Source organism: Helianthus annuus, chromosome 3 (genome assembly GCF_002127325.2).
Source record: "Helianthus annuus cultivar XRQ/B chromosome 3, HanXRQr2.0-SUNRISE, whole genome shotgun sequence".
NCBI lineage: Eukaryota > Viridiplantae > Streptophyta > Magnoliopsida > Asterales > Asteraceae > Helianthus > Helianthus annuus.
Window position 1 is genome coordinate 4851154 of NC_035435.2, and position 24583 is coordinate 4875736.

Below are 24583 nucleotides of genomic sequence, written 5' to 3' on the forward strand. Positions count from 1 at the left end.
ATGAGATGGGGGATGGATATAGTTGGCAAGCTCCCTAAGGCACCTGGTGGAAAAGTATTCATGCTTGCTATGACTGACTACTTCTCCAAGTGGATAGAGGCTGAAGCTTTTGCCCAAGTCAGAGAGAAGGAAGTTATATCCTTTATTAAGAGAAACATTATAACTAGATTTGGCATTCCTTCTGAAATTGTATGTGATAATGGTTCCCAATTTATTGGGAGCAGGACTACTAACTTTTGTGACAGTTGGGGGATTAAGATGATAACATCAACACCAGTCCACCCACAAGCCAATGGTCAAGCAGAATCATCCAACAAGATCATCATCAACAATCTGAAGAAGAAACTTGGATCCAAGAAGAGGAAATGGGCAGAGGAATTGCCTTATGTGCTTTGGGCTGATAGGACAACCCCCAAGAATGCTACTGGTCAAACACCCTTCTCTTTGGTGTTTGGGGTAGAATCAGTGATCCCAACAGAAATGGTGGTTCCAACTGCTAGAACAAGTACCCGTGATCCTGAGGAGAATGATGCAAACCTGGCTCAAGACTTGGATACTATTGAAGAAATCAGGGATCTGGCTAGGATAAGGATGGCTAGCTACCAACAAAGAATGGCTGGTGCTTACAACAAAAATGTCAGGATAAGGAAATTCCAAGTTGGGGATATGGTATTGAGAAAAGCATTCCAAAATACCACCAATCCTGCTGATGGGAAATTGACACCAAAATGGGAAGGCCCTTATTTGATCGAAGCCGAAGCAGGAAAGGGGGCATATAGATTGCTTACCATGGAAGGTAATCTGTTACCAAGAGCCTTGAATGCTGTCCACTTGAAAAAATATTTCATGTAAGCAGGATCCTTCTGGCATGAGTGATCCTTACATTGGAAGTATCCTTCAAGGATCCCTGAAGCATCAATGATCCTTACTCTGGTAATGTCCTAAGCTTGAACTCTTATTTACATATCTTCTTATTTAAGGATAAGGATCATGTATCCTTCATCCTTCTCTCACGAGATTTTGAGTTCTGATAAGTCAGGGTATCCTTAGTATAATGTCGACAATCTTCAGAAGCAACTCAGATCCTTGGGTTCAACCCCAGTTATTTGGGCTTGTCCCCAGTTATCCTTGGGCTTGTCCCCAGTTTTCGCCTGTAGCGCACGATGATCCTGGTATAGTTCACGTCTTTGGGACCAGTACTCGCTTTAGGGGCTGATAACCTCATCGTACTGGCTATACCTAGGATCCTACGTATAATGGTAGACGTAGTTCCTAAGGTTTCTAACGTTTTCACGTTAGCTAAGGTTTTGGCATTTTCATGTCACTAAGTTTGGATAGTCGCCAGTGAGGGCCATACTCCAGTTTACATACGATCCTTGGGCTTGTCCCCAGTTATCCTTCGGGCTTGTCCCCAGTTATCCTTCGGGCTTGTCCCCAGTGATCCTTTGGGCTTGTCCCCAGTTATCCTTTGGGCATCTCCCCAGTTACTAACTCATCTTTTATATTGGCTTAGTCCCAAGTTATATCCTATTTTTCAGGTTTTCGAAGTTAAACAATTAAGGATCCTCAATCCTTATTATCCATTAAAGTTTTCCTTATGGTTATCCTGATTAAAGGTTAGGATCCTAACTAGGATCTTCAGGTATGATCCTTAACTATTTTTAATTTCATTCATTCTTCATTTGAATAACCCTTAGACTTTGACAACTGGACCTATGATCCTTAAAATGAATTACTTTTTGGAAGTTTTCAATTATAGGATACTTGATCCTGGATCGTATCCTAAACTTCTTAAACATAATTTGGTTAAGCTTTTCTCACTCAGACAAATATATATCAAAACAATTGGAAATTAAAAGGATAACAACACAAGATAAGCCAAAAAGATTAGAATTATTTTATTAACAAAGATTTAAAACCCTTCAAAGTTGTCAAAATTGCCGACCCACGTTTCTACCAGCAAAACGTGGCCCGTCCACATGGGTTGGCAAAGGGTGTCCATTGTTTCTGCGGTCATAGCATGCAGGAAATTAAAAGGCGGCAGGATCACAATGGCTTCATCCCCCAAACAGAGGATCCCTCCACCATTTGTAATCCTACCTATTGTCTGAAGGATCCTGGATCCTTAACCCTAAAACTATTGTTCGAGTTACAGACCATAATTGTTTTAAAACATCAACAACCACCAAACAAAAAATTGGGCTCCGGCTATGTCTAGAAGTTTCCTTCATCGCCCAATCCTGCAGCTCAATCCTTCGCTGCACCATCACCACCAGCTCCACTTGCCTCTCCAGCATGATCCTTGCCAGCCTCTCCACCCTCAAGCATCGGGATCTCCTCAGCCTCTTCATCATCATCAAGCTCTGCCAGCCTCGCCTTCCAGCCCTCTACGTCCCATGTGCTCTTATCGAAGGCAGGATCCTGAGCCTCCGTAGCCATCTGCAGCTGGATCTTATACATGGCTATCGCAGCAGAGACCTTGGCATCCTGGGTGATCTCATGCTTCTCATAATCAAAGTTGATCAGCATTTTGGCAGCATCATCCTCGGTGGCCCGCAGCTCCTTCTCAAGATCACCAATCTTAAGATCCTTCAGCACACCCATTTGTTGGAGGTCAGCGATTTGGCGGTCTTGATCCTCGACGTGGCCAACATAAGTCTCTATCTCAGCAAATTTCTGCAAGGAAAACAAGGCATAACATCAGAAACAAGTGATCCTTAAAACTGTCAGGATACACAAACAGGGGCAGTGATCCTTACCTCGTTGAAGTAGTCCAGGAACTGTTGGCGGAGCAGGGGCAGACCTTGTAAATCCTCAGAGGCCTTTCTCTTCTTTCCTTTACCCCTGATAGGTGCTTTAGGGGCTGAAGCAGTTGGGCTAGCAGCAGGAGTCTTCTTCCTTGAGGATTTGACATTTGTAAGATCATCGATGCCAAACTTTGAAGCAGACTTAGAGGATTTCCCAGCACCTACACAACCAAAATAAGATAAGTATTCTAATTAAACTTGAAAATCCTACATAGAATTACCTTTTAAATGAGGATACTTACTTGACATTGTGACAGAGGCAGAGGATACTTCTTGAGAATCCTGGATGGCAACCTGTAAAGTTCTTATCTCTGGATCAAGCTTCTTAAAGGCCAAGAGTCTCTCTTTTGCAGCAGGAGTCAACCTAAGATGAGCAACGGATATAGCTGCACAATAAACAAGAAAATGTTAGTGATCCTTATCCTAAGGAACAAGTTCTATGGTGATCCTTCCAGGATCCTCTATCCTACCATGGGTAGCCCACTCCTTGGGCAAATCCTTCCCATTAGGGATGGAATCTCTCCTAACAAAAAAGAATCGTCGCTTCCAGTTCGTGTCATTTTTGGTCACTTTGAAAACAGGGTGATCCTCTCCAACTTTTCGCTTGAACAAATATCGGTGGGATCCAAAAGTTGTAAGATCATACATCTCACCGAACCCCGCCATACCAAGGTCAATCCCCTCTTGCTCAATGATCCTTTCAAGGGTGTATAACACCCTCCAGATCATCGGCATAGCCCGGATATAGCAGATGCCGGTAAGGGAGAAAAAAGATTGGGTGAATTGAGGAAAAGGATACGAATATCCTATCAAGAAAGGGGTGACCGGGAAAGCTACCCAAGTCTCAGAGATGAAATCACTCAAAGCGGTAGGACTGAAGGACTTAAAAAGAGTATTCGTCGGAAAGCAATGACGGATTTTGTCGATTTGAGGGTCGGTAAAACAACACCTCTCGGTGGAGGAATCCTTGATGATCCCTTGACCCTTCAAGGGGCTGTTCTTTTTGGGATCCTTGCAGGGAGAACTACGGAGCAACATCTTTTACAGAAGAATGGAAAGAAGAAGAAAAACAGAGCAAGAGAGAAAAAGATGAAAAGGAGAATACCTGGTTGATCTTCTGAATACAGTTATAAAGGGAGTTGCTTTGAATTTAAATGCATTCGATCCTATCCCTATTTCTATTTATAATGATGATTTGTGCAGGGCTGTCACTTCCATGACGTAAGATCGCAACGGATAGTTCCATCTTAACGGCTATATATCCATTGAGTTAGTTATGGATAAGACCGGCAAAATATAACTCGCTTATATTAGATAAATACTCCTTATATTTTGGGGGCAATTGTTAGGGCTGGATTTTTATGACCTATGATCCTTACATGTGATCCTAACAAGTGATCCTTGCTTCTTTGGCAGATAGTGATCCTCAGAGGAGCTCCAGGATCAGGATCACGGATCATCCTAAGGATCCTCATACTAACGACTGTTCTCTTTGGACTTAATGTTATCTTGCAGGAATTACGAGTTGGATCTGGTCTTAGAAACGTAAACAAGGAATCTGTCACGCTAATCTCGCACATGCATAATCAAAGATGGACGTTATGAAGAATATGGAAACTCAGCACAATTCAAGGGCGATTATTTAGGCTAAATTTACTTCTATTTCTAAAGGGATAACGAGCTAGTAGTTAGGTGATTTGCCTAAAATAGAACCACACACACTTGTATAAATGGCACTCTTGAACATTCGGAAGACACAACACATTTCTCACACGCTTTAGCATACGATACTATAGTGATCCTTGTACCTAGCTCGTTACCATCCGAGGTTGTAAACATTGTTTGTTATATTGAAGTTTGGTGATCGGTAGTTTCCATCACCCAAGGTTTTTTCTGCCGGAGATCATTCATTGATCAAGGGCTTTTTCCTCGTATAAATCCTTGTGTCACTTGTGCAATTTTCATTATAGTGATCCTTTACTTTGCTCATCATACCAAGCATCATTCCCCGTTTACAAAGAGTTTGGTTGCATTATCCTTGTGTGATTTTTGACCAAAACAAAAACGTTGCACAAACCTTCTGTGAACGTTGAGTTATTCCGAAATCAGTTCACCACACACACACACGACCACGAGGTGCTGCCGCAATCAGGGTAATAACTCGATCGCTATTACGATTCAACGTCCGATCGATTATAACTATCCAACGATTGTCCGAGTGCTGCTCAAATTGAGCTTGTACTTTGTTATTCATTGTGATTTCGACTTGAATGTTTGAGTGTTGTTCGAATTCGGACTATGCTCTGTCATTCGTTGTGAATCCATTGAATTGTTAAGTATTGCACTTGATAATAGTTGTGAGGGTTTAATCTCGTGAATTGACGTAACTGCTGAATTAGTTACTAATCCCGTTTGTGTGTGCATTGTTATTTAAATTAGGTTAGCAGGCTAATCAGTAAAGCTTATACTCTGCTCGTAAATCTGCAATGTGAGTCATTCCTCTTTTATATACTCTTTTCTCACAGTTTGTGAGTCAACTATTTTACAAAACTCCATGTTATTTTCAAAGTTATAGTTACAGTGATTAAGTCTATGTAATCACCAAATTACAGCCGGTATGTGGGGTTTTGTATACATTACTTGTTTCCCGTCACACTTGGACAAACGGGTGGCCAAGGGGTGATCTGACCACAGTCACAGACACCATTGGACAAATGGGCTAGCCAATGGATGGTCGAGTGACAAATACTGTGGGTAGTTGGTTTGATATCAGAAACATTGTAATTCCCCTTAATACTGTAGATTATAACAAATGTGTCGTTTTTAGCAAAATGAATGATTCACTCAGTATTTCTCCGCTGACAAAACCTTTTTCAAACATGTTTCAGGTGATCTGGTATGAGCAAAGAAAAGTGCCGTGGAGCACTCCCAGCTTAGAAAAGTGGCTCAATGTAAATAAATAAATGAACATGTTTTGAAAATAAAGATTTCCCTGAGAAATCACATTATTGTAAATTTCGGGAATTTATCCCTAAGTCATGAAACGGGTAGTTTGAATTATTAAAAGATCCTGTTTTAAAAAGACTTCCGCTGTCGCCTAAATTAAAAACCACGGGATTCCTGTCCCGCGGCTCCTGAAACGGGTCAAACCGGGTCGGGGGCCGTGACAGGAAAAGGTGGTATCAGAGCCACTGTTTTAAGCTTACTGATTAAGCTCATTATTTTTAATTAGGAAAATTTTATTTGTTATTCGGTGAATATATGCTTATTAACTGATTAATTGTTAAAATTACAGTATGGGTAAATAAAAGATTTCTGCTATCTACCGCAAATTAGATAGTACACCTAAAGAACAGGGAACCTCTTCCTCCAAAACTTCTGTCAAGTTAGAGGAAGGAATCTTTGTCCGTAAGGCAAATTATGAAAACCCGCTTACACCAGAGAAAAGGAATTTGATTATTAGGAAAGGTCAAGAGAAAAAGAAATCCCAAACCAAGAGAGTGAGGTTTAACCCGGAAATTCAGGAAATTAACAGTAATCCACCAGGGGAAAATAACTTAGATGAAAAATGGGCAAATCTGTATCTGCTCGCTACTGTAGCAGAAAATGCAAATCTTTAAGCTTTAAATTTAGAAATATTTACTTCCCAGTAAATAAATAAATAGATCTGAGTGTGTTCTGTTTACTGTTATGTTGTACAAATTTGTATGCAATAAAAATGTTTATTTGTTAAGCTTTGTTCCAAAGTTTTAACTTAACATTTTTGTGCATTTTGCATATATGCTACACAGCATGAGTGAGCTATCCGAGGCGTTTCAGAATCTCAACCTCTATCCTGTGCCAATTGAAGTCTCCCATAACTTCACCGGTTACATTGCTGACATAGAGGAACCTCTGGAATTCCAAGCTCCACCGCTGGAAAAAGCAAAACCTAAAAAGAAGAGAAGATATGTAGGGTGGCGAAAAGTGCGCAGAAGGAAACCTAGGAGAATCCCTAAAATAGAAAATCCTGTAAGTGTGAGCAAGGGAAAAGAAATAGAAACCGGAGAAAGTTCCAAGCCAGCAGAAATAGGGATAGATCTAAAGCAAAAGGGAATAGAGATCGGAGAAAGCTCTAAACAGTCTGAGGAAATCACATTCCAGGACGAAATAGACCGCCTACTGGATAATTGTGATGTACTAGAGCCTATCAACGATAATCTCTTCTCTTATCCTGCTACAGCCCAATTCCCAGTAAACCTAGGACCACCTATTCCAGACCCACTAGTTCACACCCGACCATTAGGCCAAATGGAGGAATGGTGGACCAATGACTGGCAATTCCAAAATATAGTTAATAGTCCCTATAGTTTTCTCCCACAGTTTGATCCAGAACCTATCCCCAATCCGCCAATGAGCTATGAAAATTTAGCTGAACGACGTCAGTTTGGTGAAGAACTGATAGGCACCGGGAATAGGATCCGGGAAATGGGGGAGCAGATTTCTTGGAAGTACGACGAGAGGGAGCGTCGTTACTGAAATTGCCAGCGAACTAAAAGATAGGAGGGGTTTGGAGAAGTTTGTTTGTATTATAACTAATATAGTGAAACTGATTCTGTAAAATGGGCAATAAAACACTGTAAGATAAAAAGTGTGTATGGAAGCAGGTATAATATATAAAACAAAACAGAAGTCGAGGCATCGACAATTTTGGCTATGCTTGCATGTTATACTGATCTATGTGTTTATCTGTGATTTTGGTATCAATAATTAGACACTAATAATTTCTATTAATACTAATTAGCAGATGGAAAACGCTAATAGTGAACCAGTTAATGAAGTAAATCAGTCTGAACAAAATCAGGAAGATCAATATATAACTAGACAAGATATTGAGCACTTTATTGCTCAAGGGATAGCCAATGCTATTCCAGAAATTGTGGCTGCTGTTCAGAAACCTGCCGAACCACAATTAATTCCTAGTAAACGTATTCCGGAAGATAACGGCAGTAACAGCATAAATGGAGGCAGCAATCATAACAATCATGATCCGCAACAGGCCCCACTCCCTAAGAGAATGAAAGCTGCAACGCCTGGTTGCACTTACAAAGAATTTCTTGCCTGTAAACCCGCAGAATTTGCAGGTAATGAAGGGGCAACTGCAACACTGCGTTGGTTAGAGAAAATCGAGGCAGTAATTGCAATAAGTAAATGTACTGAAGAAGATCAAGTGATGTATGCATCAAACTTGTTCAAAGAAGGGGCATTAGAATGGTGGAACACGGTGCTACAAGCAAAAGGAAGAAGGGTGGCCTATGCGATGAATTGGGAAGAATTTAAGAGTCTTGTCGAAAGAAAATTCTGTCCCGAATACGAGAAGGAACAAATGGCAAACAAGTTCCTGAGTCATCGTATGTTAGGTGTAGACTGTCGAGGATATACTTCGATATTCTTCGAATATGCGAGAGTGGTACCTTCCCTGGCTTCGCCAGAACCGATACTTATTTCCCGTTATTTTTGGGGATTAATTGGAGAAATCCGTAACATCGTTAAAGCTGCGAGACCATGCACGATTGACGATGCTGTGGAATTAGCTAATACCTTAACCAATGAACTAGTCCGCACCAGAGAAGAAGATCGCAAGAAGGAATTGGCTCAGAAGATTACCCAAGGATTTCGCGTGGGTAATAGTAACAATAAGTTCAAAAAGAGGGGAACAGGGCAATCCTCATCACCTCCTTTCTGCAGAAATTGCAAAAAAAAACACTATGGACAGTGCAATATATTTTGCAACTTCTGCAAGGCGAAAGGACATCGGGAAGAAGACTGCAGAAGGAAAACAAGAGTCTGTTATAACTGCAGAGAAACAGGACATTTCCAATCTGAATGTCCTAAGTTAGCTAAACCAGCAGATAGTAGAGCTAAAACGACTGAAGGAACTACTAAGAAAAATGCACGAGCATTCCAGCTGACCACTCAAGAAGCCGAACTCATTCCAGACGTGATAGCGGGTACGTTCTTAGTGCATAACGTCTATGCAAAAGTATTATTTGATTCTGGTGCAAACCAAAGTTTCATTAATACTGCATTCTGTCAAGCTCTTAACTTACCTCTAAATACCCTTAGGCAGATCTTTACTGTTGAAACGGCAGATGGAAATTCTGTCAACATAGACAAGGTTTTACAAGAAGTAAAGATAGAATTGTTAGGTCATAAGTTTTCTGCAAACTTGTTACCTATGAATTTAGCCGGATTCGATGTAGTGTTAGGAATGGATTGGTTAATAACCAACCATGCTCGAATCCTGTGTGATAAGAATTCCGTAGAAATCCGTAGCCCCACAGGAGAAGTAATTCTAATTTCAGGAGATAGACCTCGAATGCCACTAAAATTCATTTTAGTAATGAAATTGGCTAGTTATTCAAGGAAACAAGAAATGGTGTATATGATTTCTGTAATCATTAACACTAAAAGTAAGGAACTTCAGGACATCTCTATAGTTTCAGAATACCCAGATGTTTTTCCAGAAGAATTACCTGGGTTACCACCTGATAGGGAAGTAGAGTTTAGAATTCATTTAATTCCAGGTACTGCACCAATAGCTAAGACACCTTATCGATTAGCACCTACTGAAATGATAGAATTGAAAAAGCAATTAGATGAATTACTAAGCAAAGGATTTATACAACCTAGTTCATCCCCTTGGGGTGCACCAGTGTTGTTTGTGAAAAAGAAAGATGGATCAATGAGAATGTGTATCGATTATAGGGAATTGAATAAAGTCACAATTAAGAACCGATACCCATTACCTAGGATTGATGATCTTTTTGATCAATTGCAAGGAGCTAGGTATTTCTCTAAGATAGACTTAAGATCTGGATATCACCAACTGAAAGTGCAAGAGGAGGACATACCTAAAACTGCTTTCAGAACTAGGTATGGTCATTATGAGTTTACAGTCATGCCCTTTGGATTAACAAATGCTCCAGCTGCATTTATGGACATGATGAATAGGATCTGTAAACCCTACTTGGATAAATTTGTGATCGTTTTCATTGACGATATACTTATTTATTCCAAAAGTCAGGAAGAACATTGTGAGCACTTGCATACACTCTTAACATTGTTAAGAAAGGAAAAGCTTTATGCCAAATTCTCGAAGTGTGAATTCTGGCTACAAGAAGTGCAATTTTTAGGTCATATGGTGAATCACGAAGGAATTCACGTAGATCCTGCTAAAATAGAAGCAATCACAAATTGGAAAGCTCCACGAACGGTTATGGAAGTTAGAAGTTTTCTAGGATTAGCTGGATATTATAGACGATTTATTAAAGATTTCTCTAAGATAGATGTACCTTTAACTAAGCTAACCTAACCTGTAAAGCCGTTAAGTTTGAATGGGGATCTAGACAAGAGGAAGCTTTTAGGATTCTAAAGCACAAATTGACAAATGCTCCAATTTTAGCTTTACCCGAAGGAACCGAGGATTTTGAAGTATACTGTGATGCTTCAAAATTAGGATATGGATGTGTGTTGATGCAACGCAAAAAGGTAATTGCGTATGCCTCTAGGCAATTTAAAAAGCACGAAGAAAATTATACAACTCATGACCTAGAGTTAGGAGCCATAAGTTTTGCCCTTAAGATTTGGAGACATTATCTGTATGGAAGTAAGTTTACTATCTATACGGACCATAAAAGTTTAAGGTATATATTTGGGCAAAAAGAGTTAAATATGAGGCAAAGAAGGTGGATGGAAATCCTAAGTGATTACGACTGTGATATTCAATATCACGAAGGAAAGGCAAACGTAGTCGCAGACGCCTTAAGTCGTAAGTATCATGAAAAGCAAAAGCGAGTCCATGCTCTTAGGTTAAATCTACAATTAGATTTAATGGAACAATTGAAGAAAATTCAGGGAACGGCAATCAAGGACGATTGCCGAAGGAATGAAAGGTTACCTAAAGGAATTAGAACAAGGAAAAGATGGAATTTGGAGATTCCACAAGAAACGAATTTGGGTACCTAAGCAAGGAGAATTAAGAAATAAGATCTTAGAAGAATCTCATAAATCAAGGTATATTGTACATCCAGGAAATAATAAGATGTACCAAGATTTAAGAAATAATTGTTGGTGGATAGGAATGAAAAAGGATATAGCCGAATACGTATCTAAGTGTTTAACCTGTTCACAAGTTAAAGCCGAACATCAGAAACCTTCAGGACTACTACAACAGCTAGAAATGCCTGTATGGAAATGGGAACTCATAACAATGGATTTTGTTACTAAGTTACCCAAAACCAGAAAAGGCAATGATGCTATTTGGGTAATTGTGGATCGATTAACCAAATCAGCTCATTTTCTACCAATAAAGGAAACCTTTAGCATGGAAAGGTTAGCCAAGTTGTATGTAGATGAAGTAGTATCCTTACATGGAGTCCCACTCTCCATTGTATCGGATAGAGATAGTCGTTTCACTTCCCGTTTCTGGACAAGTTTCCAAGAAGCAATGGGAACTCGACTTAATTTGAGTACTGCATATCATCCTCAAACAGACGGACAAAGTGAAAGGACAATACAAACCCTGGAAGACATGCTCCGAGCATGTGTAATTGACTTTGGTGGTAATTGGGATAGCCATTTACCATTAATTGAATTCTCCTATAACAATAGTTATCATTCGAGCATCGAAGCTGCTCCATTCGAAGCACTGTATGGACGCAAGTGCAGAACTCCCGTTTGTTGGGCAGAGATAGGAGAAAGTCAGTTATCAGGCCCAGAGATTGTGCAAGAAACTACTGACAAGATATCGCAAATCAAGGAAAGACTGAAGACTGCTAGAGATCGTCAGAAGAGTTATGCGGACAATCGCTGTAAGCCCTACAAATATGTTGGTAAGAAAGGAAAACTTAGTCCCAGATATGTTGGACCATTCCCAGTGATCCAATGAATAGGACCAGTAGCTTATCGTTTACAACTACCAGAAGAGTTAGCTGGAGTACATGATGTGTTTCATGTATCCAATCTCAAGAAATGTCTATCAGACGAATCCCTGGTAGTACCTCTTCAAGATATAGAGATAAATGAAAAGCTGAAATTCGTAGAGAAACCCCTACAAATAGAAGATCGGAAGATTAAGTTTCTCAAACACAAACGACTAGTGCTAGTAAAAGTCAAATGGGAATCCAGAAAAGGACCAGAGTACACTTGGGAACTGGAATCAGAAATGAAGCGAAAATATCCTCATCTATTTCAGTAAATCTCGAGGACGAGATTTTTTCTCAAGGTGGGGAGGATGTAACAACTGCCACTAAAATCAATAATTAGGACAATAATTAGTCAATAAGAAAACCCTAATTAAGACACCCAAGTAATTCTGCACTAGCCCTAAAATTTTCAGAATGATCGGAATTAGGATCAGGGCCCCTAAAACTCGAGGGGGGCAAACCCTAGTTGATAATTATCTAAATTCAAACGTTGCTTTGTTCTAATTGGCTGAATTCTTGAGTCACCAAGGCTAGTCCCGAGCCTAGGCAGCCTATAATTAGACTGCTTAGCTTACGGACCGTAAGGGTCAGGGCATACGGTCCGTAAGGGAGTCCCAAAACTTGCTATAAATAGCCGACACTGGCATTAGAATTCTGGTGTTAAAACGTTGCACAAACCTTCTGTGAACGTTGAGTTATTCCGAAATCAGTTCACCACACACACACACGATCACGAGGTGCTGCCGCAATCAGGGTAATAACTCGATCGCTATTACGATTCAACGTCCGATCGATTATAACTATCCAACGATTGTCCGAGTGCTGCTCAAATTGAGCTTGTACTTTGTTATTCATTGTGATTTCGACTTGAATGTTTGAGTGTTGTTCGAATTCGGACTATGCTCTGTCATTCGTTGTGAATCCATTGAATTGTTAAGTATTGCACTTGATAATAGTTGTGAGGGTTTAATCTCGTGAATTGACGTAACTGCTGAATTAGTTACTAATCCCGTTTGTGTGTGCATTGTTATTTAAATTAGGTTAGCAGGCTAATCAGTAAAGCTTATACTCTGCTCGTAAATCTGCAATGTGAGTCATTCCTCTTTTATAAACTCTTTTCTCACAGTTTGTGAGTCAACTGTTTTACAAAACTCCAAGTTATTTTCAAAGTTATAGTTACAGTGATTAAGTCTATGTAATCACCAAATTACAGCCGGTATGTGGGGTTTTGTATACATTACTTGTTTCCCGTCACACTTGGACAAACGGGTGGCCAAGGGGTGATCTGACCACAGTCACAGACACCATTGGACAAATGGGCTAGCCAATGGATGGTCGAGTGACAAATACTGTGGGTAGTTGGTTTGATATCAGAAACATTGTAATTCCCCTTAATACTGTAGATTATAACAAATGTGTCGTTTTTAGCAAAATGAATGATTCACTCAGTATTTCTCCGCTGACAAAACCTTTTTCAAACATGTTTCAGGTGATCTGGTATGAGCAAAGAAAAGTGCCGTGGAGCACTCCCAGCTTAGAAAAGTGGCTCAATGTAAATAAATAAATGAACATGTTTTGAAAATAAAGATTTCCGTGAGAAATCACATTATTGTAAATTTCGGGAATTTATCCCTAAGTTATGAAACGGGCAGTTTGAATTATTAAAAGATCCTGTTTTAAAAAGACTTCCGCTGTCGCCTAAATTAAAAACCACGGGATTCCTGTCCCGCGGCTCCTGAAACGGGTCAAACCGGGTCGGGGGCCGTGACATAAATAATGAGTTATATTTTGTCGTCCTTATCCGCAACGAATCATCCACCAAACTAGCCGTTATATGCGGACTAGCCGTTGAGATCCTGACGTCACTGAGGTGACTATCCTGCAAAATCATCATTATAAATGGCAGTTAGAGATAAGAGCTAGAGGGCATTTAAATTCGAGCGTTTCTTCTTTAAATCCTCATTCGAAGACTCATTCAGGTACTCCTCTCTCCTTTCTCTCTTCATCTTCTTGTTCTGTTTTTCTTTCTTTACCATCATCAGAACAAAAATGATGCTCCGATCCTCACCGGGCAAGGATCACAAGAAGAACAGCCCCTTGAAGAGCCAAGGGATCATCAAAGATTCCGCAAAAGAACGCTGTTGCTTCACCGATCCACAAATTGATAGAATTCGCCATTGTTTTCCGGCGAACACCATTTTCAAACCGTTTGACCCCACCGTTTTAAGTGACTGTGCTTCTGAAACCTGGATTGCCTTTCCCGTCACCCCATTCACCATAGGATACACCTATTCTTCTTCGTCAGAAGGGATTCCATTCCTGATGGAAAGGATCTGCCTAGAAAATGGACCACTCATGGTAGGATAGAGGATCCTTAGAAGGATCACCAGATGAGCATGCTTCTAACCAGGATCACTAACATGTTTCCATTTCTTTTGTGCAGCTATTTCTGTCTCACATCTGTTCAAAACACTTGCAACAAGAGAAAGGCTTCTTGCTTTCCGAAGACTTGACCCTGCAGTAAGATCATTCAAAGCAAACACCCAGGATTCACAAGAGGTATCCTCAGGCTCAGTCACCATGTCAAGTAAGTATCCGTGTTTATGTGTGATTAAATGATAAAAGTAAGATAAAATATGGATACTTATCTGTTTTGAATGTGTAGGTGCCGGAAAATCTTCAAAATCTGCCTCCAAATTCAGCGTCACTGACCTAGACACTGTGCGATCCTCGAAGAAGAAGCTTCCTGCCAGTCCAACTGCTTCGATCCCCAAGGCACCCACTAAAGGAAGGGGTGGCAAGAAAAGAAAAACCTCTGAGGTTGAGGATCTGCAAGGCTTGCCTTTGATCCGCCACCAGTTCCTTGAATACTTCAATGATGTAAGGATCACTGACCCTGCCTATATGTCCTGCTTACTTGAGAATCACATGATCTTGAACTGTGCTATATCCTTTTTGCAGAAATTTGCTGAGATCGAAGACTATGTTGGGAGCGTTGAAGAGCTGGACAAGAAGTATGCAGACCTTCAACAAGTTGCGATGCTCAAGGATCACAAGATTGCTGATCTCGAAAAAGCCCTTCAAGACGCCAAGACCCAGACGGCTAAAGTCCTGATCAACACTGACTATGAGAAGCATAAGCTCATGGAAGGTGCCAAGGTCTCCGCTGCCATTGCTATGTACAAGACTAAACTGAAGATGGCCCAGGAAGCTCAGGATCCTGACTTCGACAGAAGCAACTGGGATGTTGAGGGCTGGAAGGCGAGGCTGGCTGAGCTGGATGACGAAGAGGAGGCTGATGAAGTTTTAACAATCGAGGCTGGAGGCAGTGGAAAGGATCATGGTGGAGAAGCTAGTGGAGCGGCTGAAGTGTAACACCCCAAAAATATAAGACACAATAAATAATAATAAACTTAATGTGATTAAGGAATATATAGTAATATGGTACCTAAATGTGGGATTCTAAAGAATATATAGTAATATGGTACCTAAATGTGGGATTCTAAAGAATATATAGTAATATGGTACCTAAATGTGGGATTCTAAAGAATATATAGTAATATGGTACCTAAATGTGGGATTCTAAGTTAAGATTTACAAGTTAATAAACTTAAGGGGGGAAACATGGTAAATGCGAAACTATTAGGTTAATAGTGAGAAAATCACAAAACCCACACACTGTACGTGTGTGGATTGACCAGGAACAAAGAAAAACAAGGGCTCACCCTTGTTCTCACCAATTCGCCAAATTGACAAGGGAAAATCGATGTTTACTAGTTGCATGTAGTAGGATTTCGATCATTTACCCATACCCAATCAAGTGGTAAGTCGAATTTCTGGATTTGATAAGTTGTAGAATTAGGGTTTCGACCCAATCATGAAATCATGTAATGATTTGTGTTGTATAGATGATAAGAATACCCCTAAAGTAGAAATCATGCTCGATTTTGGTTAATTGAAAGAAAGCCTCTATAAACCCACTTTGTGAAATTTGTGTTATAAATATGAAGATTATAGGAATGATAAATATATGCAATTGATATGTAATTCAGCTTATAGTACCCGAATGCTAGTTAAACTGATGTGGATTAAGGGAATTGTAAGAATTAGATTGAGTAGTGATGACATATAGGATGAAATAGCAAGTCATGCTTTAAATACTTGTACACTATGCTTTATAATTATAACGCACACTAGGTGTTCGATGAAATGCTTGAAAGAGTAATTATGTGTAAATTGAAACGTGATAAAATGAAAGTTGGGGTACTAAACGGATGAATGAATATGTTGATTTAGGTGTGAAGGAAGAAGGTTCGAATTCTAAGAAATCGGAGGGATCACAAGACCGAGGTATGTTCCGTTACATACGAAAACTTACTTATAATTGCTAACATCTATATTGGACAACTCCTATTATATTGTTCATACTATGTCGTAGTGATTATGGTGTTAATGAATGAATAGCAAATTCCTTGCGGATTTATTTATGCTAAAGAAGAATTATGCTAAGTTATGCAAATTGACCGGTTCTTGTAACTGGGTTGAGTAAGGATATGAGACCATCCGTCTAGAACGAATGGTTACGTAAGCCAAATTGTATGCATGAGGTTCAATCCGTTATACGGATAGAACGAGAGATTTTTAAGTTGAAAGTAAATAACCCGATGTTATCGGGTCGTATGCGATATGCTTAAATCTCATTATGAGATTGTATGCCATACCCACTATAATGGGTAAGCGAATGCGTATGAGGAATGGACGTATATAGTTGTTTGCAATTACCATGTTGGTTTTGTGGACCAAATAAGTACCTTTACTAACTTTTTAAAGTTTGATGTTTAATGTAGGTAAATCCTCGACTTAGGCGATTGGACGGCTTGGAACGTGCACACTTGGTTTACGCCCGCCACACGCTTCCGTTAATAAGTCTTTTTGTTTAAAATGGGTCAAGTTTGGTGATATGTATTCAAGTCTAGGTAGTATGTGGATAACTTGTCGTTGGGTAAATTTGGTAGTAGTAGTCACGTCGTGACCAATGTAGACTTACTTCGTTTTGGGTTTTCTTTTTTGTCAAGAATGTTAAACGTTGAAATTTGGTGTGTAAAACAGGTCGTTAGTGGTTTAAAACGAATAGGTCATGCCGAAAATTTTCAAAATTTTCCTATTTCTTTTATAAGTCGAACTAAGTGAGATATGGGGCGTAACAAGTTGGTATCAGAGCCAAGGTTTGAGGGATTCGAGCTAGAGTAACAACGCTTGAACTCAAACCAATGGCTCGCTCGGAAGTGTGCTCGTTCCAAGATCGCCAACGAGGTAAAAATTTAAGTTTCGGTAATCGCAAGTATGCATAGTAAGTCTATGGTGTAAATATTGATGATAAGTAATTGTGTTAAGTGGTAAGAAAAGGCGAAACGACGAATTCTAGAAACCATGCGGCTGGAAATGGACCCGAAAAAGAGTAAAATGCTTAAAAATTAAAAGCAGCAGTGTTTCAGCATTTCGACAAGCCGTCGCCGACGCCGTCCTTGTGCGTCGCCGACGCCCCCAATTGGCCGACGGCCTAACTCGCTGCCTACGGGCTTTTTCAGCCGACGGACATTTACAGAAGCCGTCGCCGACGGATCTTCTGGCCGTCGCCGACGCTACGCACAAATCCCAGATTTTGTTTTGTTTTGTTCTTCGTATTTTGAGTATCCGAATTGTACAAAGACTTATTAAACGCTCAGGTGAGGGTCATATAAGGCCTAATAAGATATGTAAGACCACACGTAGTGGTTACAAAGGAAGGAAAAATTGTAAAGGACGAAAGTAAGGTGCCAAAGGACATGAACGAATGATAAAGACTAGAATATAAGAGCATTAATATAGTAAAGTCGGACTAATGAATCATCATGTACTAAAAAGCTTGTTGTAATGATGAAACTTAGTGATCGAAATCTTGAATTATATGATTACAATTGTATTAAACAAGGGTTGAAAAATGTGCTATGTGAAAAGCTTATGATTTGTAATAAACGAAATATGAGATTGTGTAGATGGCTGATGCAAGAAACGTTAACGAAGATGACGACACGGCTCGTCAAGAAGTATTTAACAATAGGGTCGCCGAGGTAGCGGAAGAGGTTATGCAAGCTAATCTTCCGCGATTAGCTCAAGAAGTGGAGAGTCGGGTGTTGGGAGTGGTAGATGCCATGATGGCAAGCAGAATCGAAGAGTTGAAAGAATTAATTGAAGGGTCAAAAAGTAAAGGCAAGGAACAACGATGCACATATAAAGATTTCATGGCATGTAAGCCTACCACATACGATGGTAAAATCGATCCAATAATGTGCCAAAGATGGATTTTAAGCATGGAGGCGGTGTTTAAGCGAAGTCGATGTGATAAGGAGGACCAAGTGATGTTCGCTACGGGACAACTCACCTTTCAAGCGAAAGATTGGTGGGATGCTTATAGTAAGGAGATAGGTGAGGACCGACTTCAGACGATGACTTGGCAAGAATTCAAGGAACCCTTCATGAAGTACCATTACCCTCAGTCAGCCATCGACAAGATTCAAGAAGATTTCTTACGACTCCGGCAGAAAAATGAAACGATAAATGAGATATCTAGTATTTTCTTGGATAAGATGAAGTTTTGTACGGAGTTTGTGCAAACCGAAAGAATGAAGATCAATCGCTTTTACGGGATACTGAAGGCAGAATTTAGGGAATTCATCACTCCCACGAAATGCGAGACCCTCGATGAGCTTATTAACTTGGCACGGGATAGAGAGATTAAGATTAAAAGGCAAGAAGAGCGAGGTGAAAAGAGGCCAAGTGAAAAGGGTGCAAGTTCGAGTCCATCAAAAAGGGGAAAGTTTCAAGATCACGGAAAGAAAGATAAGTCAAAGGGTGGAATAACTCCTTGCAAGACGTGCGGAAAACTCCATACTGGGGAGTGTTTGTTAGGCAAGAAAGGATGTTACAAATGTGGTAAAGAAGGGCATTCGTCTTATCAATGTCCAACTAGCCCGAAGACTTGCTTCAATTGTTTCGAAAAGGGGCATGTCAAATCTGAATGCCCAAAACTTCAGCAAGAGTCCAGAAAAGAAGATAAGAAGCAAGAAGGTTCTAGGGCCAAAGGGAGAATGTTCCAAATTACATCCGAAGAAGCCAAGTCTCACCCGAATGTGATTTCAGGTATCTTTTTACTAAACTCCATACCGGTTTATGTTCTATTCGATACTGGAGCTACTATGTCATTTATTTCGAATGAAATTATACAACATCCGTCCTTTAAGATCGAACGAATGCCAATGCCTCTAGAAGTAGAAATAGCCGATAGAAAGATTTATATGTTACATGAGGTTTGTAGAAATTGTAGATTCACTATAGAAGATGAAGAATTTGACATCGACCTTATACCTATGGTTTTGGGGGAATTTAAAATGATTGTGGGGATGGATTGGTTGGCGCGACATCATGCGGAGATTAATTGTGAAAATAAGGTAATGTTTATCCAGGCTCCAAGTGGAAAACAATTAAGTATTCAAGGAGAGAGAAACGTAGAAACCAAGCTGTGTACCTTGGTCCAAGCTTATAAGTACGTACTTAACGGGAGTAGAGCATACTTAGCTTATGTAGGAGATGCCCGAAAAACCCTCCCGAAGCTTGAAGACGTTGAGGTCGTGAACGAATTTCCGGATGTATTTCCGGAAGAATTGCCGGGACTTCCTCCCGAAAGAGAGATAGAGTTTCGCATCGAATTAAACCCGGGCGCGAAGCCAGTTGCAAAGGCTCCCTATAGACTTGCTCCCACCGAGATGCGAGAATTAATGACACAGTTGCAAGATCTTCTAGATAAGGGCTTCATACGCCCAAGTGTATCGCCTTGGGGAGCACCCGTCCTTTTTGTTAAAAAGAAAGACGGGTCGATGCGTATGTGCATCGACTATAGAGAATTAAACAGACTGACCATAAAGAACCGCTACCCTTTACCGAGAATCGACGACCTTTTCGATCAATTACAAGGGGCGAGTTGGTTCTCCAAGATAGACCTGCGTTCGGGGTACCATCAAGTTAGAGTACGGGAAGAGGATATTCCAAAGACTGCATTTAGAACCCGTTATGGGCACTATGAATTTCTAGTCATGTCGTTTGGATTGACGAACGCGCCGGCTGCATTTATGGATCTTATGAACCGGGTGTGCCGACCCATGTTAGACAAATCAGTAATAGTGTTCATAGATGATATCTTAGTTTATTCGCGAAGCAAAGCTGAGCACGCGAGGCACTTGCGTGAAGTACTCGAAACTCTCCGCAAGGAGAAACTTTACGCAAAATTCCCAAAATGCGCCTTCTGGCTCAGGGAGGTGCAGTTTCTAGGCCACGTGATCAATGCGGAAGGTGTTTTAGTGGATCCATCAAAGATTGATGCTGTAATGAGATGGCTTTCCCCAAAAAGTCCGACTGAGATAAGGAGTTTTCTAGGCCTCGCGGGATATTATAGGCGGTTCATACAGGATTTCTCAAAGATAGCTGTACCTTTAACCAGACTGACGAGAAAGAAAGAAAAGTTTGTGTGGGGTAAGGAACAGGAAGAGGCTTTTCGTATTCTGAAGGAGAAATTGTCGAGTCCTCCGGTCCTGACATTACCAGATGGAACTGAAGATTTGGTTGTTTATTCAGATGCTTCCCACTAGGGGTTAGGTTATGTTTTGATGCAAAGGGGAAAGGTTATTGCATATGCGTCGCGGCAACTAAAGCCTCACGAGGTGAACTACCCAACACATGATCTGGAATTGGCAGCAGTAGTGTTCGCCTTAAAGATTTGGAGACACTACCTTTATGGTGCGAAATGTACGATTTACTCGAATCATAAGAGCCTCAAGTATTTCTTTGAACAGAAAGATTTGAATATGAGGCAACGAAGATGGCTGGAACTTATCAAAGATTATGATTGTGATATCCTTTATCACCCGGGAAAAGCAAACGTGGTAGCCGATGCGTTAAGCAGAAGAGAGTACTCGTCTCCTCTCCGTGTAAAGTCCATGAAGATGATAGTTACACCACGATTACTTGAAACGATACGTGAATCTCAAATTAAGTCGCTTGGAGCAGAAGACTTAAAGAAAGAAAGGTTAAAAGGCGTAATCGATAAACTAGAAGAAAATTCGACCGGACTCAAAACGCGATTCGGCCGAATTTGGATACCCCGATTTTGTGAAGTCAAGGCCGCATTACTTGACGAAGCACATAAGTCACGTTATTCGGTCCACCCTGGGGCTACAAAGATGTATCAAGATTTAAAAACAAATTATTGGTGGCCGGGCATGAAACGCTATATCGTCAAATATGTCGCAAAGTGCCTAACGTGTTCTCAAGTGAAGGCGGAACACCAAAAGCCCTACGGAGAATCTCAACCATTGGGGATACCGTTGTGGAAATGGGAAGAACTAACGATGGATTTGGTAACCAAGCTTCCAAGAACGAAGAAGGGGCATGATACAATATGGGTAATCGTAGATCGACTTACGAAAAGCGCCCACTTTCTACCCATTAAAGAAGTTTATTCTTCCGAGAAGATGGCGGAAGTCTACATGAACGAGGTCGTGTCTCGACACGGGGTGCCTGTGTCAATCATCTCGGATCGTGATACTAGATTTACCTCTCGCTACTGGCAAAGATTTCACGAGAGTGTGGGAACGAGATTGCACATAAGTACCGCCTACCACCCTCAAACTGACGGCCAGTCGGAAAGAACCATTCAAACACTTATCGATATGTTGAGAGCGTGTGCTTTAGATTTTGGGGGAAATTGGGATGACCATTTACCACTAGTGGAATTTTCTTATAACAATAGCTACCACAGTGGCATTCAAATGGCGCCATACGAATTACTATATGGGAGAAAATGTAGAACTCCCGTATGTTGGGGTGAAGTGGGGCAAAGGGAGCTCGCGCCAAGTGATTTAATAGCAATGACAAATGAAAAGATTGAATTGATTAGGGCTCGTTTGAAAGCAGCCCAGGATCGGCAAAAAGCTTATGGAGACAAGAGAAAGCGTCCTATTGAGTTTCAAGTTGGAGATTTCGTTCTGTTGAAGGTGTCGCCATGGAAAGGCATAATCCGTTTTCGTAAACGGGGTAAATTAGGCCCTCGGTATATTGGGCCGTTTAAAATCTTGGCTCGTGTTGGAAGGGTGGCATATCGATCAGAATTACCGCCTACTTTAGACGGAATTCACAATACCTTCCACGTGTCGCAATTGAGAAAGTGTCTTGCGGATGAAACCGCGTTAGTACCTCTCGATGACATTGAGTTAGACGAGGGGTTGAATTATGTCGAAAGACCAATAGCCATCAGAGATGTCAAGGTGAAAAAGCTCCGCAACAAGACTGTCCGACAAGTGTTGGTACAATGGCAACACCGAAAGGGGTCAGAACTCACATGGGAAGCGGAAGATGAAATGAGGAGGCACTATCCATCCCTTTTTGGTATGTACACGTTTAAGATTGATATGTCCAGGTTTCGGGGACGAAACCTCTTTTAAGGGGGGTAGACTTGTAACACCCCAAAAATAAAAGACACAATAAATAATAATAAACTTAATGTGATTAAGGAATATATAGTAATATGGTACCTAAATGTGGGATTCTAAAGAATATATAGTAGTATGGTACCTAAATGTGGGATTCTAAAGAATATATAGTAATATGGTACCTAAATGTGGGATTCTAAGTTAAGATTTACAAGTTAATAAACTTAAGGGGGGAAACATGGTAAATGCCAAACTATTAGGTTAATAGTGAGAAAATCACAAAACCCACACACTGTACGTGTGTGGATTGACCAGGAACAAAGAAAAACAAGGGCTCACCCTTGTTCTCACCAATTCGCCAAATTGACAAGGGAAAATCGATGTTTACTAGTTGCATGTAGTAGGATTTCGATCATTTACCCATACCCAATCAAGTGGTAAGTCGAATTTCTGGATTTGATAAGTTGTAGAATTAGGGTTTCGACCCAATCATGAAATCATGTTATGATTTGTGTTGTATAGATGATAAGAATACCCCTAAAGTAGAAATCATGCTCGATTTTGGTTAATTGAAAGAAAGCCTCTATAAACCCACTTTGTGAAATTTGTGTTATAAATATGAAGATTATAGGAATGATAAATATATGCAATTGATATGTAATTCAGCTTATAGTACCCGAATGCTAGTTAAACTGATGTAGATTAAGGGAATTGTAAGAATTAGATTGAGTAGTGATGACATATAGGATGAAATAGCAAGTCATGCTTTAAATACTCGTACACTATGCTTTATAATTATAACGCACACTAGGTGTTCGATGAAATGCTTGAAAGAGTAATTATGTGTAAATTGAAACGTGATAAAATGAAAGTTGGGGTACTAAACGGATGAATGAATATGTTGATTTAGGTGTGAAGGAAGAAGGTTCGAATTCTAAGAAATCGGAGGGATCACAAGACCGAGGTATGTTCCGTTACATACGAAAACTTACTTATAATTGCTAACATCTATATTGGACAACTCCTATTATATTGTTCATACTATGTCGTAGTGATTATGGTGTTAATGAATGAATAGCAAATTCCTTGCGGATTTATTTATGCTAAAGAAGAATTATGCTAAGTTATACAAATTGACCGGTTCTTGTAACTGGGTTGAGTAAGGATATGAGACCATCCGTCTAGAACGAATGGTTACGTAAGCCAAATTGTATGCATGAGGTTCAATCCGTTATACGGATAGAACGAGAGATTTTTAAGTTGAAAGTAAATAACCCGATGTTATCGGGTCGTATGCGATATGCTTAAATCTCATTATGAGATTGTATGCCATACCCACTATAATGGGTAAGCGAATGCGTATGAGGAATGGAAGTATATAGTTGTTTGCAATTACCATGTTGGTTTTGTGGACCAAATAAGTACCTTTACTAACTTTTTAAAGTTTGATGTTTAATGTAGGTAAATCCTCGACTTAGGCGATTGGACGGCTTGGAACGTGCACACTTGGTTTACGTCCGCCACACGCTTCCGTTAATAAGTCTTTTTGTTTAAAATGGGTCAAGTTTGGTGATATGTATTCAAGTCTAGGTAGTATGTGGATAACTTGTCGTTGGGTAAATTTGGTAGTAGTAGTCATGTCGTGACCAATGTAGACTTACTTCGTTTTGGGTTTTCTTTTTTGTCAAGAATGTTAAACGTTGAAATTTGGTGTGTAAAACAGGTCGTTAGTGGTTTAAAACGAATAGGTCATGCCGAAAATTTTCAAAATTTTCCTATTTCTTTTATAAGTCGAACTAAGTGAGATATGGGGCGTAACATGAAGATGATGCAGCGAAGGTGTAAGCTACAAGGATGGTCGATGATGGACACTTCTAGACATAGCCGGAGCCCATTTTTTAAGTTTGGTAGTGGTTTTTGGTTGTGATGTTTTCGTTAAACAATGGTTGATCTGCACTTTGAACAATAGTTTTTAGGGTTAAGGATCTATGATACTTTGAATAATAGGTAGGATAATAGGTGGTGGAGGGATCCTCTGTTTGGGGGATGAAGCCACTTGTTATCCTGCCGCCTTTTATTTTCCTGCACTGCTAAGACCCGTAAACAATGGACACCCTTTGCCAACCCATGTGGACGGGCCACGTTTTGCTGGTAGAAACGTGGGTTGGCAATTTTGACAACCTTAAGGGGTTGAACATTTTGTGAATAAAATAACTTTTAACTTTTTGGCTATTTCCCGTGTTGTTATCCTTGTATATCCTTTAAATTTTCAATTGTTTTAATATACACT

General features: G+C 40.2%; 1 protein-coding gene across 1 annotated transcript; it reads left to right on the plus strand.

The window, feature by feature from the left end:
- Positions 1 to 21732: 21732 nt before the first annotated feature.
- On the plus strand, positions 21733 to 23771 carry LOC110931126. The gene is made up of 3 exons (XM_035987942.1): positions 21733 to 22249; positions 23204 to 23257; positions 23755 to 23771. The coding sequence occupies exons 1-3, from the start codon at positions 21733 to 21735 to the stop codon at positions 23769 to 23771; spliced, it is 588 nt and encodes a 195-aa protein (XP_035843835.1).
- Positions 23772 to 24583: the final 812 nt, after the last annotated feature.